Source organism: Halyomorpha halys, unplaced genomic scaffold (genome assembly GCF_000696795.3).
Source record: "Halyomorpha halys isolate HHAL.00 unplaced genomic scaffold, Hhal_1.1 Scaffold167.1, whole genome shotgun sequence".
Taxonomy (NCBI): Eukaryota; Metazoa; Arthropoda; class Insecta; order Hemiptera; family Pentatomidae; genus Halyomorpha; species Halyomorpha halys.
Window position 1 is genome coordinate 689,065 of NW_027106937.1, and position 15,684 is coordinate 704,748.

A 15,684-nucleotide genomic window follows, 5' to 3' on the forward strand; every position below is an offset into this window, starting at 1 on the left:
CTGCCATACTTAGTATGTTATGTTCGCAACGTACCTTCCGTTTTTGTTTTTCCAAATAATCTGTCGCTTATGTTGGTGGACTATGGTATCCGTCTCGTTAAGTTGTGTATGACAAGATCTGGGGGGGACTTCGTCTGCATTTACTCCATTCTCCTCATCCCGGAATATATTATCTCGAGCAACATGAGAAGGGCCTGCATCATTGAGCGGATCCTCATAGTCCTCGAAAGTCAGTCCTTGAAAACATTTTCTGAGCCTTTTTGGTGGACAATATGAAAGTTATACGTACGCAGTTTTTTTTTCCAGCGTCCGACTCTAGTTGATGATTCTTTAAGACCGTCTGTCCAAAGTAATGGTTCATGATCGGTGCGTAGAGTAGAACGCCTACCAAACACATACGGGCGAAAATGGTTGACTGCCCAGACGATCGCTAACAGTTTGTGCTCCAGCGCGCTATATCTCGACTCAGCGTCCGACAGCTGTCTGCTGGCAAAAGCCACTGACCTGTTTCCAATTCTTCTAACAATTCCAATTCTTGCGACAAGATCGCCCCAAGAGCCCTCACGCTAGCATCCGTTGTCAATATAAATTCATTTTAACAGTCTGGGAATGCTAGCACCAGTTCCGCAATTAGTGCTTTCTTGCAACTATGGAATCTCTCCAAATGTTCATCGGTAAAGTTAAAGGTCCGACTGAGTGAGTGGCGAGATTATATCTGCTACGTTCGGAAGAAATTGACGATAATAATTTATCATCCCAAGAAAACTCTTTTAAGTTCCTTTTGGTTAGCTGGAGGATTTACTTGCACAATAGCTTCTACCCTGACTTGGTCTGATTTCACTCCTTGTTCGGATACAAGGTGTTCTAAAAGTTTTATTTCCTCCTGAAAAAAATGTTATTTATCCTTTGAAAACCTTAAACCAAATTCCCGAATGCGTTCGAATACCACTTTAAGGTGGACTATATGGTGCGGTAGAGAAGTGCTTGAGACTGTAAGGTCATCCATGTATATTTCGCAATATTCTTCTCCTAGCCCGCGGAGAAACTCATCCATCGATCGCTGGAATCGTAATACCCTCTGTCAAATGTAAATGCTGTTTCCTCTATATCCTCATCCCGCATCCTCACTTGATGGTAATCGGATTTGAGATCAAGAGTAGAGAAAACCCGAGCTCCCGCTAAGCGATCTAGTATATCTTTAAGTCTAGGAATGGGATACCGTTCCTCTACAGTATACTCGTTAAGTTTCCTGTAATCAATCACTAGGCGATCCGAGGGGTCAGCCAGTGAATCCCACTTATTTTTCTCGACAATGCACAAGGAGCCACTGAACGGTGAGGTACTATGACATATAATCGCTTGGCGAAGAAGTTCGCTTATTGGGTTATTAATTATTACTGTCATTGACTGCGGGCATCCCCGGCCCTTTGGATAGGAAACTTTGTTCTCCTTAAGAATTATCTCATGTCTGGTCTTCCCAATGGCCGGCAGTGGGCAACCCTCCCTGTAAAATATACCGAACTACCTCTACACGATGATCATTGCCATTAGTTCTTAGTCTTCCAGGCTACTCTGTATCTGAAAGCCGACCTTATCCAAAACATCGCACCCGTCATACTGATTTGTTAGATCTTCCAACATATGGACTACCGCCCCCATTTTTACCCCAGTGAGGTTCTCGAGGTTCTATTCGTACTCCCCCAGTACTCTACAAGGGCCACTCAAAATGACAGAATATCTACAAACCTTTAATTTGTTGGCTTCATCCAGCTCCGTCAGCACCCCACTACTAATGAAGGCAATGGTACTCCCAGTATCAATAAGCGCTTTAAATTTATCACTCCGCCCTTGCACTATGGGCAACCTTTCCCACACTCCACACACATTATTTATAATCCCTCGCCTCCTCAGATGGTAGCTTCCTGCTTCTGGTCCGCTCTTTTCGACTTGTACCTCTTGTTCGGCTGTTCATTTGTTTGTTTTTTTACACCCGTGTCCTACTAGACTTGCCTTATTCATCACTTGAACTCTTATCTGAATATTCCTCAGAACTTAACGTTGGAACATTCATTGGTTCTGGGGCTGAATTCCGTCGGTAAATCCAGGGGCATACCCCCACATTCAAAGCACTTGACCGGAGGACAGTTAGCTGCAATGTGACCTGTACGATTGAATTCATTGCACCTACGAGCCTCCTATTTTCTGCGTCATCTAAGCTTACTGCTCTGCTGCACGTCTCTGTCCTCTCTTCTTCTATACTCAGAATTGGAAAAAATGAAATTTACAGAAGGTCGAGGTGGTTACTACCTGAAGTCGAATCGCGCCTTGTAATTCCTCCTGCTCTTAAAAGGTACCTCCACTGCTGAATATCAACTTCTTCCTTCTCTCTGGCATCTTTGTCTATTATGTCGCTAACACATTAAACAAAAGACTTTTCTACGACCAATTTTTCTCATACAATCAAGTTCTGTCATAATTGTACCTTCAAAAGTTTATCGAAAATCGATAGCTGTTGTGATGCCTCGCCTTGTGTGAAGAGGCGGTAAGCGTCCTCTTCTGGCGTCCAGCGTCCTTCTCCGTATGCCTTTTAGTAACCTCGTCCAATGAAGTTTGTTCATCTCCTTGTATGCCATTTAGGAAAATCCGTTTTAACCTCCAACCAAAGACGCTCTTAATTCTGTAGCATCTAACATCCATCAATCCTGCTTCGATTCTCGCCTCTATCTGATTTCCTCTCTTTAAAAAATGGTTAAGGTGCCCTAATATTCCACCGAATCTTTCTAACTCTGAGACAGCATTTTTTAAGTATGTGGTGGTAGCCGTCTTCACTCTGGTCCATTTTAGTTGTATTAACTCAACTGTTATTGACTACCTGACAATCGGTGGATTGCCAGTAGGTGGATTGTTGATCTTTCCACTAGCCTGCTCCATAGGTTCACTCTGTTCGACCATTTTTGGGCCTTGAGATCAAATAAATGGCAAATCTAACCTACAACGTGATATTCATTTTTTAAGCAATAACCTTAACTAATCTCACGTATTTTCTAATCTATGTTATCATTATTGAGATTAAAAACTTCTTAAAATATATTTTTTTCAAAAACTAAAACAACTTACTTAATTTTCCCAAGTTTCGCCACCAGTTAAAATACTTAGTAAAGTAAAAATAAGAAAAAATAGACACGAGGTGAACACTGTGAATGCTTGACTAATACTGTCATTTATTTTTACTTTCCACATGTGTTATTAGAAAATAACAAATAAAAAAGAATATTTTCTTTTTTTATTTTCTGTATTCATTGGTTGTTATCTTGTTCTATTCTTAGCCCCGATGAAGGCTAGAAATTCTGGCCGAAACTTTGGCATGATTAAATAAGTTACTTCAACTTATTTGTGTTTTATTTTGACCGCACCCCCAACCATCTCCTCTTGCAATATGAATTAATTTCCAGAAATAAAACTCATAATTCTATTTCCAAAATACTACTAAATACAAAATACTAAAATAAAAATAAAGTAAAAAAAAATGAATGAAATAACTTGTGATGTGAATAATAATGATACGAATTTACAATTAATAAATTAATCATAATGTGCCAATGAATAATAAGTATGGAGTGAACCTGATTAAAAATAAGAATACAATATAACATATAAAAAATAATAAAATATATAATAGATATAGTATACTAAAAAAGAATATATACAATATGTAATCTAATACAAAGTCTACAAAAATGAAAGGAGTACTAAAATTGTTAGGAGGTTACTAAAGTATATAGAGACACCTTATATTTTATTTACCAATTTTTATTATATATTATTACAATGTATTTATAGCATTGCTGCTATAAACTAAATAGATATAATAAGCAATTAATTCAATCCAATGTGTAAGTTAAAAAAATAATGAATGTTTAATTTTAATTAAATATATTAATTTATTTCAAACATACAATTATGTTCCATTACTCTGTATTTAATCCCAAATTTAGCCATAGCGGTCTATTTGTTGGTTACATTTAGTATTTTCCAATGTATACTTAACTAGGCTGGACACTTAATGAACACTAAATGAATAAATTCATTTAATGAGTTCTAATGGAGAATGGCGTTGGACCCACTTCTCTTTTTACCTAAGAAGAATTACCTAATTTTTCAGGCTATAAAACCATTTTTTTAATCTAAAATCAATTGTTTTTGAGAAAACAATGTGATACACACTATCAAACATAAGTACCATAAGATATGTGAGCTTATTACAAATATTCTTACATTATTGCACTTTTCATATGGTGATTTCTAAGAACTTGGTTTTAGAACAAACAATTGTGACCTCAATTACGATAGCAATACATTTAAATTTTGGTGTCCATGAACTCTATAAGTCCAGTCTAGTAATTACATTTTAAAAGAAATTCTGAACGGAACAATTTTCGATTTAATTAGGCACTTTTCGTCCGAGAAAATCTATAAGAAATGTCAGAGTTTTCTTCATTTGTTGATCGTCTTGAAAACTGAAGAAAAGATACGTCCGTTTTTAAAATTGATTACTACAAAATAATTACATTATATTTCAACATTAGATTTTATTCAGTTTTAAAATTCAACAAGAAATACCCATGGCATTTGCCTTAAGAATTTGTTGTCTTTAACAAAATTTCTTCAAGAAGCGAAAACGCATTACCCGACTCATATAACCAAATTTGTATACATCATTTTCTAAGTTTATGGGAAATCTGCACTAATACCCTCAGAACCACTCGGGCTTGCCGGCCACATGTCGGATCTAGTATATAGTGTAGCGATTTTTCAGTATCAATACCGTGGGTTTTCATGTCAAGTATTACAAGAATATTAAAACCCTGTATAAAATGGCGAATATATTTATATGAAAGCCTAATTATCTCTTCATCGCAATTCCAGGTTGCGTATTTATGCATTGTGACAAATTAAGTATGTAATGTTTTCCTAATGTACTAGAACCATCATTTCTATATGTTATATGCATTTCGGTACGCAAAATTGAACTACTTTCGAAGATTCAAGTTAATGAATCAAAAAAATAGTAAATTCTTTCGTGGCGAAATTTTAATTTATAACAACATCGATTTTAATGTTTCAGTTTTGTTTTCCATGTTCTATCAAGTTTCACTCAGAAATTTTCTTCACGGCATAAGGATGGAAGTAACATTCCTCAGTCTAAAATTGGAAGAATGTTTTACTTCAAGAATCACAGTAATGATAAAGAAAATCAATGGCTTACTGCTTCGGAGCATGTAATGCCATTTACAGAAGGAAATGGTGTTTCCGGTTCCAATCTTCAATTTGTGGCAAATAAAGTAGCCAGAGCTGAGATGTTTAATGTAAAATCTCAAAGTTTTCTTCCTTCAAGATCCTCAAAAAATCATTTATGGTTACCTTGGAAAAAGAGACTATCAGATATTACTACACAGAATATAATTCTCAGAACAATTACCACGGAACAGGCTTTTCATTACCCTACGGACAATACAGAAGTTGTTTTGAAACCATTAGATAAAGACGAAATAAATAATTCTGCGCAAGTGCAATCATCTAGCACACAATCTTGGGCCAACAGAGCTAAAATGAAATTTATTACGGTGAGGCCTTGGAACCAATTTTGTATAACTTGTGACACTGCAAATGAACACAAAGTTAACAGTTTTAAAACCTACACGACACATTCTACGAAACGAAAGAAAACCAAAAAACCTTGCTTTCTATCTGTGAAAAATACACCAGCAATCAATCAACAATGGCTGTTCTATGCACATTTTGCTAAGACACCAAATCCTAGTGATAAATCTTCCACAAAATCGACTGTTTTTGAAAAGAAAACCCACTGTACTTGCTTAAATCCACAAAGAACTAATCATATAGATAACGACCTCAATATGAGACGAATAAAGAGAAAAAGAAACTATTTCCTGCCTATTATGAGTCAACTTGGTGTAATAAAAAGTTCACGAAAGAGATTTAAAAATGGCGCAAACAAAAATAGTTTGATCTCAGATATTATAAATTTATCTACTCATAAGATGATGGGTGGTAGAATTAATTTTCCAGAAGAAAAAGTGTTGTTTCCTTTAGACGAAAAATTGTTTCACAATAGTCTACTCTCCAGAATACATAACTTAAAAAGAAGGTCTATGAAACTGACGGGCTATCGAAAAAATTCCGATTTAGTAGGATTTATTTCATTGAGGCGAAGAGATAAAAATCGTACCTTGGTCAAGGGAGTAGTACCATCGTTTCGAAAATCTTGTTTTTTCAATTTGACAGCTTTAGTGAATGCTCAAACTATAAAGCCCATGAACTATTTTGAACGTAAACCTACAATATTTTTAAGCTGTCAAGATGAACTGAGCGTGGATTATACAAGTACTTCTAGTACTTCTAGTACTTCTAGTACTTCTACTACCTCTACTAGTACCTCAAAGCCTGTTACAGAGTCAACGACTGCTACTACGGTAGTTACAGACTCGCCTATTCCAAATAAAACTGCTAGCTCTTCGGTTACCACTGTTTCAACTACTCCCGGTGATTGGGAATTTGGCATTACAGGATCCATTCAAGACATTGCCTCTGACCCTGACAATTCTCCAATTCCTACGGCATTGCGGATGTATATTCTCTTAGAGGCTACGACTACTGAAGAGACAACAACGGATAGAATAAATTTGAAGATAGTGTTTCAAAATAAGGATGATTTGAAACCTTCGAATGAAGTAAAGACAGAATCAAAATTAGGTAGTATATCAAAGCCGTTATATTATTTGATTTCATTCAAAGGCAATGATACATTTGAAGAGAATCCTAACGTAGTTAGAGTGATGAAGAAAGGGTATCTAAAAAGAATACAACCGTGGGAAAAATTCTGTTTAGGAGGAAAACAGTCGGGGAATTGTAACGTAGGCACTGATATCAATAGGCAGCCTTGGGTTACTGCATGTTTGGGGTGTATGAGTACACCCATTGGAGTGGACCTTTCTGAAGGCGATGACTTAAATAAGTTACCACCTGATTCAGAACCTCTTTCCACAGAAAAATCCCGTAATGCAGGTGTACAAATAGTGCACAAGCCGCTTGAAGAAGATGATTACTTTGAGGAATTAGAAAAAAACCAGACTAGACTTGATAGAAAACCTCTTCTTTTCATTCGCGTTCCCATAGCAGCTCAAGATAATGATAAAAATGGGAGCTGGGGTTTAGTTTTACCTTTCAACAACACATCTAATACCAGGCATGTAAAGCCCAGAAGCATATTTGACATATTTATGCCATCTTTGATAAAAAGACCAACAGTAAACCCAATTGAGCCTGTAGTGAAACCTTGCGGAGAGCCTTGGCAATTCAGCCAAGAGAAGTTCAGCTTATTTACCACTGCTGATTCTTCCGGGTTCATTCCTGTTAAAAACAATCCTTGTACCACAACTAATGAACCACCATTTATAAGTAAGAGTTTATTTGAATATATCGCTGAAACCTGTCCTTCTTGCTCGAAACAAAATATAGAGTCGTCCATCAAAACTACTGAAAAACGATATGATGAAATTGATACCATTGATAAGTTGTGCTGCGAAGACGATGGTACCGATAACTCATGCGATGTACTGTCCAAAGATAAATCTAATCTTAACCTCTTAAAATTACCTGAAGTTGATTTAAAGAAAATCAGTTCTCCAACCACCAAAAAAATCAAGCCACTAAGAGGTTTGACAGTTTTAGAATCACCTGGTTCGCCTCCTAAATATTTTATTGAGGTGTCAGATCTATCGACTGGATTGAGCAAAATTGCCCTAGATGCCTCGAATTTTTCTCCAGTATCACCTAGAAAGAAACCAAATCATTGTCCAGAAAAATTGAGGAATGTAAGTCGGAAGAAATCTATAATTTTATGTCTCAAGCCATTCAATGTAAACGGGAATACTGTATATTTGCCAATGAGTGACGTTGACATTCCCGATAAGGGTCAGCCTTCAACTTCTGTTTATACAAAAACTTCAGGTCACACTTCATTTCCGCGCAGGAAAACTATTGCTAATGGGTTCCTCGATAAGGATGGTTCAGCATTAGCGTTTGTTCTTATTCCGGCTTATTTGGCAATGCGTCCGCACACTACGCGCCTCCCTCGGGTGCTCGATGACCTTTATTTCCCACACAGCAGTTATGAGAAAAGAAAATCTTTGTTTTTTGGCAACTCTGGAGATTATAATGACAAAATTAAATTCCGAGATGTTGAACTTCCACCTTTGTTGAGTAATCTTCCAATTGAAAAGAAATTTAATCAAGTTTCTAAACAGCTACGTTTTCATAACCTTCCATCTAAAGGAGAGGTTGACTACCGTATTGGTATAGTGAATAAATCACCCAGGAAATCCTTATCCGGCAGTTCTCCCCTTGGATCTGGTAGGCCGCCTTACGTTATACTTATGAATGAAATGAATGCTCCGTTTCTCCGAATCTGAATTCTCTCTCAAAAAAGGTGATTTCTTGTTTATGGTCCAGAAAGATGCAGTTACCATTGAACCCCTAGAAGATCTAAGCTAGCAGCGTGAATATCAGATGTATCTCTTTCGCTGATCACCTGGACAAACATCAGGACATATTATCAGGACTTATTGTAAATTTTTTATGAAGGATGGGGCTGCTTACAATTTGAAACTCATGTTTTGTTACTACTACGAGAAACTGTAGAAAAATGAAGCTTAATTTCGATAACATATTGCTGCGAAGTATTTACAAACCTTAGAAATAACAGCCTGTTGAATCTTGAACCAGACTTAAAAAGATTTACTACCAACTAACTCATGAGAAGAAACAAATCTTAAATGGTGAATAAAGGTGCTGTTGTTTTTAATCCTCAATAGTGAACAATTTATTACTATATGCTAAGCAGAATAGTCCTTTAAGATTACACAGATGTAAATTATAATTTTCATATAGTTATAGATAATTCAAAGTCAAGAATTTTATAAGATTAATAACTTGTAAATCATTATTGATGTATTGTTTTTTAATTTATAATGATATGGTTCCTAATAGGTTCTTTTAACATGGGGGAAAACAGCATCACGTATAAATTGTCTGTAGTAATCCTAAGTATACATAAATTTAACATTGTATTTGTAAGTTTGATCTTCATCGTAGTTTGGGTTTTTCCTATCTTAAAGAGAAATCGTACCCGAGTAACCTAAGGCCAATGTAGGTTTCAAATATTGTGGAAAAAGGGAATATGAGGAGAAAATAGTTAGTGCCGTAGTCAAAATTATTGGATAGAAGTTAAAAGTTTATATATATACACACACAGGTTTTGTGGTCCCTTAAGCCCCTATAACCAAGTCTTGCAAAATGGTCTGTGTATGAACAGCCTAGCTCAAACATGTGAAACTGAAATTAAATATTTATGGCTTGTATTTAGCGTCTGTTGTTACAGAAAATGTATCTTCAAAATTGACCAAACAGAAATGCCACTTTTTAGAATAGATTTCATTTTTTTCGGTTTTCTCAAAAATGTTAAGGTTAACTTGGTAAATCAATGTAGAATCAAGTGATCTTTCACATCAGATAGGTGTTATCCTCATTAAAATAGTATGTCAGGAGTTAAACAAAGAAATTTTGAACCATCAATTTGGTCAATTTAAAATAATATATTTATTTATTTAAGTGTTTCGACCACTAGGGCCATTTAAACTGGATTTACACAGTTAGTAGATTACAATTGACATATTCAGAAAGCTACAAAGTGAGAAAGTTACATTACAATTACAAGTTACAAATTAACAATTACAAGTTACATTACATTACATTACAATTACAAGTTACAAAATTAAAAATTACATATTTACAATTACAATTTACATTTTACAATGTTGCAATTAAATTTGACGTAGTGAGTAAATTACTACATTAAATTTTGCATCCACTTATTCATGCTGGACAGTTAGACTATATGTGATCATAAATATTAATGATTTTTAGAAAGTGAAAAAGTTTTGTTATTGTTGTGAGATCTTCGCTCAACATCTCCTGTAAATCTGAAGAGAACCGATGTGGTTCGTGAGCAATACATTCAGTGAGAATATGCCTAACGGTTAGATCGTTTCCACAGTAGCGACAGGTTGGTGCATTTTATTTTTTCATGAAATGACCGTGGGTGAGTCGAGTATGGCCTATCCGAAGACAGGTCAATACCACATCTTCTCTCCGTAACAGATTCAAGTTTCTGGTTGGACGTTTCACTGTCTGTTGGACCATTCTTAACTTGTCTCTCGCGATGAACCACTCATATCTTGCTACTCTTGCCATCCACTTTCTGTGAACCATGAAATAACACCTTTGCATATTGATGATGTTACGACTTGACCTATCTTTATAGCTAGTCTGGCCTGCGAGTTTGCCTTTTCATTCCCAGTGATCCCATAGTGACCTGGCAGCCATAAAAACAAGACCTTACAACCCATGTTGTTCAAATGCTGCTTCAACTCTAGTATTAATGGATGTGTTGAAAATGGATCTTGTAAAGATTTGAGGGCAGATTTCGAGTCATAACAGATGACCGAGCGGGGGCAGTTTAGAGGGATATTGCAAACTGCGCGATTGATTCCGAACAGTTCTGCAGTGTACACCAAACAATATGGTTGTAACGAGGATAAGAGAGTGTGATTATCTGAAACGACAGCAGTAAACTGCGGCTGAAGTAATTATTTTTGACTGTTGGGAGTGGTAACAACCATGGTTCTACCTGTGAAGGATATTGCTTCAATACATTTGGAAATGGAGTGAGATTTGGGTGAGCAATATATTGTAAGCATCTGTTAGGAAAGGAAAGACGAGCATTTAGTGCATTATAAGCGAAGACTTGATTACCGGATGAAGAGAAGAAATTCGAATTAATTAACCATCTCAAATTTTTATTATTAATCGAAAATAGATAAATATAAAATATGTAAGGATTCTTTAATTAAGTTTGGGAGATAAGGCGAAAATACCGTTTTCAGATTGAAAACACATATCGGGAAATAAGTAATAAGAAATTTTATATGCCGTTTAAAAGCCAAAAATTTTAGAAAAAATAATATTTAACTTGGTAAAACCCAAAAACAAAAGGTTTATTTTAACACTCGAGTTGGCGGGAGTTTTTGCGCAATGAGTTTTACCGTTTCGCAAGTCTGATAGTTGTTTTTCATGTCATGATAGTTATTATATAGTTTTTTAATTTAGTTTATTTAATTTAACTTAATGAATATATGTGTCTTTCAGTTTAAAGGATAATCAAAATTAAAAAAACAAACAATATTAGTCGTTACAATATCAATTGGGTAACGATTCAGCGTTGAATAAATGTTTAAGAGCAGCATGTAAATAGTAAATCAATGTAAATAATAGTACTTTTCTAAAAACTGTTGTGATTGAAGTTTGTCAATTATCAATTGAAAGGCTCATTTGGAAAATGAGTACGGAAAAGTATTGGTGCAATGAGTAATATAATAATATCTTATAAGAATCTAAGTAATTATGTATTAAATAAAAATGAGAGTTTTAGACAGGTTGAGGGAGGGTTTTTAATTATTCAAAAAATTACCTAAAATGATTTATTTCCCGACGCTATCTAGTTTAGTCCTTATATATTTACTACTACTACAAATAATAATAATAAATAAATAACATATTCATACTTTTGGAAGAGATTATTATTTGAATACTGAAAATAAATCTGATTTAAAGTTTGAATTCGTATAAGTTTAATTTATTTTGGTTCTTGAATTTTCGCCTCCTTGTACCATGCAAGAAGGAAAATTTTATTTTTCTCTAACTCAAAAAATTCTGACTTCTGTCAATTTCCATGACGAACCAGAAATAAAACTGGTCTATTTGAAGTTTTTTTTTTTTTTTATGGTGGGAGTGTTTGTAACTTGTTATAGGAATCAGTTCTTGCTTTGAGCGCTGTCAAGCTGGAACACGACAGTCTGTCAGATCCGCAATCTAAGACAGAATCTAATCCCCATTGGTATTCCACCAGTCCCCCGGATCTAGAACTCGTATATTAAAGACGTCACTCATGTGTACTCTGAGAGAACTACCAATAACGCTTATCGTCGAGTCCAGAGTATTGCATTGTGAAACCCCTTCTGACTCGGGTATAGTCCATTAGGTTGTCAATTGCATTTTTAATTGCTAGTTAGACTGATTAAACAGTTAAAAAACATAAATAATAATATTTATTAATGTAATGTTGAATCTCGATACCTCCAACCATCGATGCCTCTCTCCAATTAACCCAATTCCACGAGCTAAGTCTTAGTCCATCCTCCCATTTACATCTTGGACTTTCTACTGGTTACCTTTTAGTGAATGACTCTTTGTCAATTCCAACAAATTATATGTTAATTACATTTAAATCTATCACTTCAATTGAAATTATTGGGTACATGCCTCATGATTCCTCTTTTTGTCTTCGCAATTGTCTTCTTATTCCAAGCCAAACATTTAACACAATTTGTTTACAAGTTCTTACGGCGTTGTTATTTCTTTCAAGACTCATTTTAACCATCACTAAAGGTGGCTTCACAAGCTAAGCAATGCTTATCAGGCATGTTTGAACGTTTATATGGTTTACCTTTATAACAATATTCCATTCAACTAGAACCTACCAAAACCAATGGTGTAAATTTTTTTCGTAAGCTTTTTTAAAATCAATTATTGTAAAATTATCTGCGAAATAGGCTTATAAAAAACATTTTTCGAAATCCAGGCTGATTTCTGTTTGTTCCTATGCGTTACTAATTTGTTCTATAGTTTTGTCTATTGCCTAATATACTCTAGTCAGTTAGTTAGATCTCCTTGTAAAAAATAGTTTGTCTAAATAATAGATTTATCAACTGTTGTAAAAATAGTAGAAAAGGTGTTGTAATTCGTTAGTAGGGGATCACTTTTTTATTTAATGGTAGAATTTAAATAATTACCCGACTACGCTATAGCCACAAGGATGATAATTTGCTTAGCCAGTCCATTTGGAGGTTGGTGCCAATTATTTGAGCAAACGGATCAACCGGTTTTCAAGTTTGATGGGTCAAAGTACTCAGTAAGCTCACTCAAATGCTTTGAAACCATTTGAGCTAAAAATACAAAAAAAACACTGTATCAGATCTTAAGTATTATTGAATTTTAAATCGTGTTTTATGTTTCTGATCATATGTTATAAAATATAAAATGTTAATAACTGAAAAATAAAAATAAATAAAATTTAATCAAGGGCTGGTTGTTGGTGATGAATGAATTAAATACAATTATTATTATATTGGGTCCTACCACCAGTCTATGTGACCTATAAACGATGGCTGAGACGAAAAAATGTCCCTAGAACGTTTTATTGATTGTTTATTTATTTTTATATAGTATGAAATAGTATTATTGTTTTTTCGGACTTACAAGGCATTACAGCTTAATTTAATTTTTTTCTTTTTATATCAATCCCTTCTTAGCAGACACCATCGTATAACGGATAAAATCATATTCACCGTGGGTGTCCGGGAAAGAAGAAAGAGAAAAATCCTTGTATAATTGAAAATTAATTCACAATTTTTTTTTATTAATTATAAAAACGTGCTTAATATGCCGTTCTTAATTTCTAAGACCAATCCTGGTGTTTAAAATATGGCGAAAATCGAAGCGTTCTCTTGTTATAAATTAAATTTACTGTTTAGACCACTTTAGCCATTTAGCGGACATTAACAGATTAGGTTATCGGGGATTAGATTCAGTAGAAGGGGCCCTTAAGTTAAGGGCGGTTTTGTGAAGGGTGCGTATTAAAGAGATAGCAGGTGTAATTTATCAAGAAGGCCCTTGAGTAAGATGAGCCTTATCGGGAATCTTTTTCATTCCTCAGCCATTCACGGCTTTTAATCAGACTTTCGTGTCCTTAAGGTCTTCCCTTTTGGCTTATCCTTATCCTAAAAGGTGGGTCGCCCTGGCAGCAACTGGTGGATTCATCCCATTGAATACCGTTTAGTGATGACTGGAGTAAAGTAATAAAGTGATTTTGTGTTCAGTAACGATTAAAAATAAAAACTTTTCTAAAAAAATAAATAATCATGGTCTGTTTTCGACCACTAAAGTGAAAAACTGTAGATTTTGATTTATGGAAAGGTGGGGCAAGGTGTAATGCGGAGTAATACAGAGAAGGAATATTAGCAGCGAGAAACTACATCAACTAATGTTTCGACTGGTTAACGGTCAATCCTACTTAGCAGGCATTCATCAGGACTATATAGGGAGAAGATACAAACATTGTAAATATGATGGAACAATTAGAATATAAATAAAAAAGAGTGTATAAATCTATATAAAAAAGAGGAGCGTAGTAAGCTAAAAAAAAGTTATAATTATAAATATATGGTATACTTATAAATATTTTTAACATGTAATTTATTAGTATCCTATTTTTTTTATATTTATATTATAATATATAATATATATTTTTAGCCTACTACGTTCCTCTTTTTTATATAACTTTTTACACTCATTTTTATTTATATTCCATTTTTTTTAAGATGATATTTACAATGTTTGTATAATAAATAGTTAATATTTACCGCCAACTGGACTATCTTCCTACAATATATTACGATGACGTTATGAAATAAGTAAATATCTTTTTGTTTCTGCTCGAACTATAACCAAGTTCGTTTCTAACCTAATGTTTATTCTCAATTATTACTATGTAATCTTTATATCAGCTATTCTTCAGTTTGATTCTATATAACCTTCGTTTGTTTCCCTTCTCAGCTCTCAGTTTAAATATACTATTTTCCTTCAAAGATAGGATCCAAAATGGACAACGTTATTTTATTTTCCTCTTCAAAATATGTGATAATAAGTGAACGGTTTTCACTTATTCTTATTGTAAACTTTATTTAGTATCCCAAAAAGGAAAAAAAAAAAAAACAACTTCAAAGTGACTTGAAAGCTCGAAGCTCTGTCGAACTCAAAATTTCTGAGATTGGATAAGAATACAAGTCGAGACCGAATATTCGTCAACCTCTTCACTTTACCAGAGACAATTTCAGAAAAACGAAAAATTTGACCTATATTCACTTATTGGCAAATAAATCTTCTATTGGCTACATTTCGGGAGTAACATATTTTCATCGACACTCTCTAAGTTTTAGTATTTTAGTAATCTGTAACGTCCACATAATCTAATTTTTATTTTTGCGTATTATTGTTTTTTTAATCATAGCTTATAAACACCTTGTTTCATGAGGAGATGTCAGTAATTAAGGAGTGTTATGGTCTTTTAATGAGTTTTCCATGAAACCAAGGTTTTCCTCATAAAATACAAATTTCAGTTCTGCAAATGAAAATTTCTGAATATACGATTTTCAAAATCTGCATTGAGTTTCCTACAAGATAACCTTATTATCTGTATGTTTATAATCGACTCTATTACATTTAGGTTTGATATTTGATGAGATAAAATATTTTCTATTTATAAAGTTTCTATATAAACTTGATATTTATCAGTAATATGAATGAGAAAACAATTTAAAATAATTTCCTAAGATCTAGTAATTATCTCAATTAGATATATTAAAACACAACATTATTGTGGCACAAATCTCTCTCTCTCTCTCTCTCTCTCTCTCTCTCTCTCTCTCT

At 34.2% G+C, this 15,684-nt stretch overlaps 2 protein-coding genes and 1 long non-coding RNA gene across 7 annotated transcripts in view; 2 read left to right on the plus strand and 1 right to left on the minus strand.

The window, feature by feature from the left end:
• Positions 1-3,205, minus strand: part of LOC106678901 (zinc finger protein OZF) — a 22,077-nt gene extending 18,872 nt beyond the window's left edge. For 2 of the 3 annotated variants that reach the window (XM_067045225.1, XM_014417733.3), the window contains exon 1: positions 3,118-3,197. The gene's annotated coding sequence lies outside the window, so the exon portion shown is untranslated. Of the gene's footprint in view, positions 1-3,117 lie in introns of all 3 variants that reach the window. The other variant, XM_014417738.3, reaches the window with a different exon arrangement.
• LOC136795262 (uncharacterized) overlaps positions 1-15,684 on the plus strand; it is a 605,676-nt gene that overhangs the window by 5,093 nt on the left and 584,899 nt on the right. The gene's annotated exons all lie outside the window — the stretch shown is intronic.
• LOC106678900 (uncharacterized) overlaps positions 1-15,684 on the plus strand; it is a 23,675-nt gene that overhangs the window by 2,412 nt on the left and 5,579 nt on the right. The window contains exon 2 of one of the 3 annotated variants that reach the window (XM_014417729.3): positions 5,126-8,891. The exons of the other annotated variants lie outside the window; for them this stretch is intronic. Within the exon in view, the coding sequence (XP_014273215.1) occupies positions 5,126-8,492 (3,367 nt within the window). The 3' untranslated portion in view covers positions 8,493-8,891. Of the gene's footprint in view, positions 1-5,125; positions 8,892-15,684 lie in introns of those variants that run through there. 3 annotated transcript variants of the gene reach the window in all.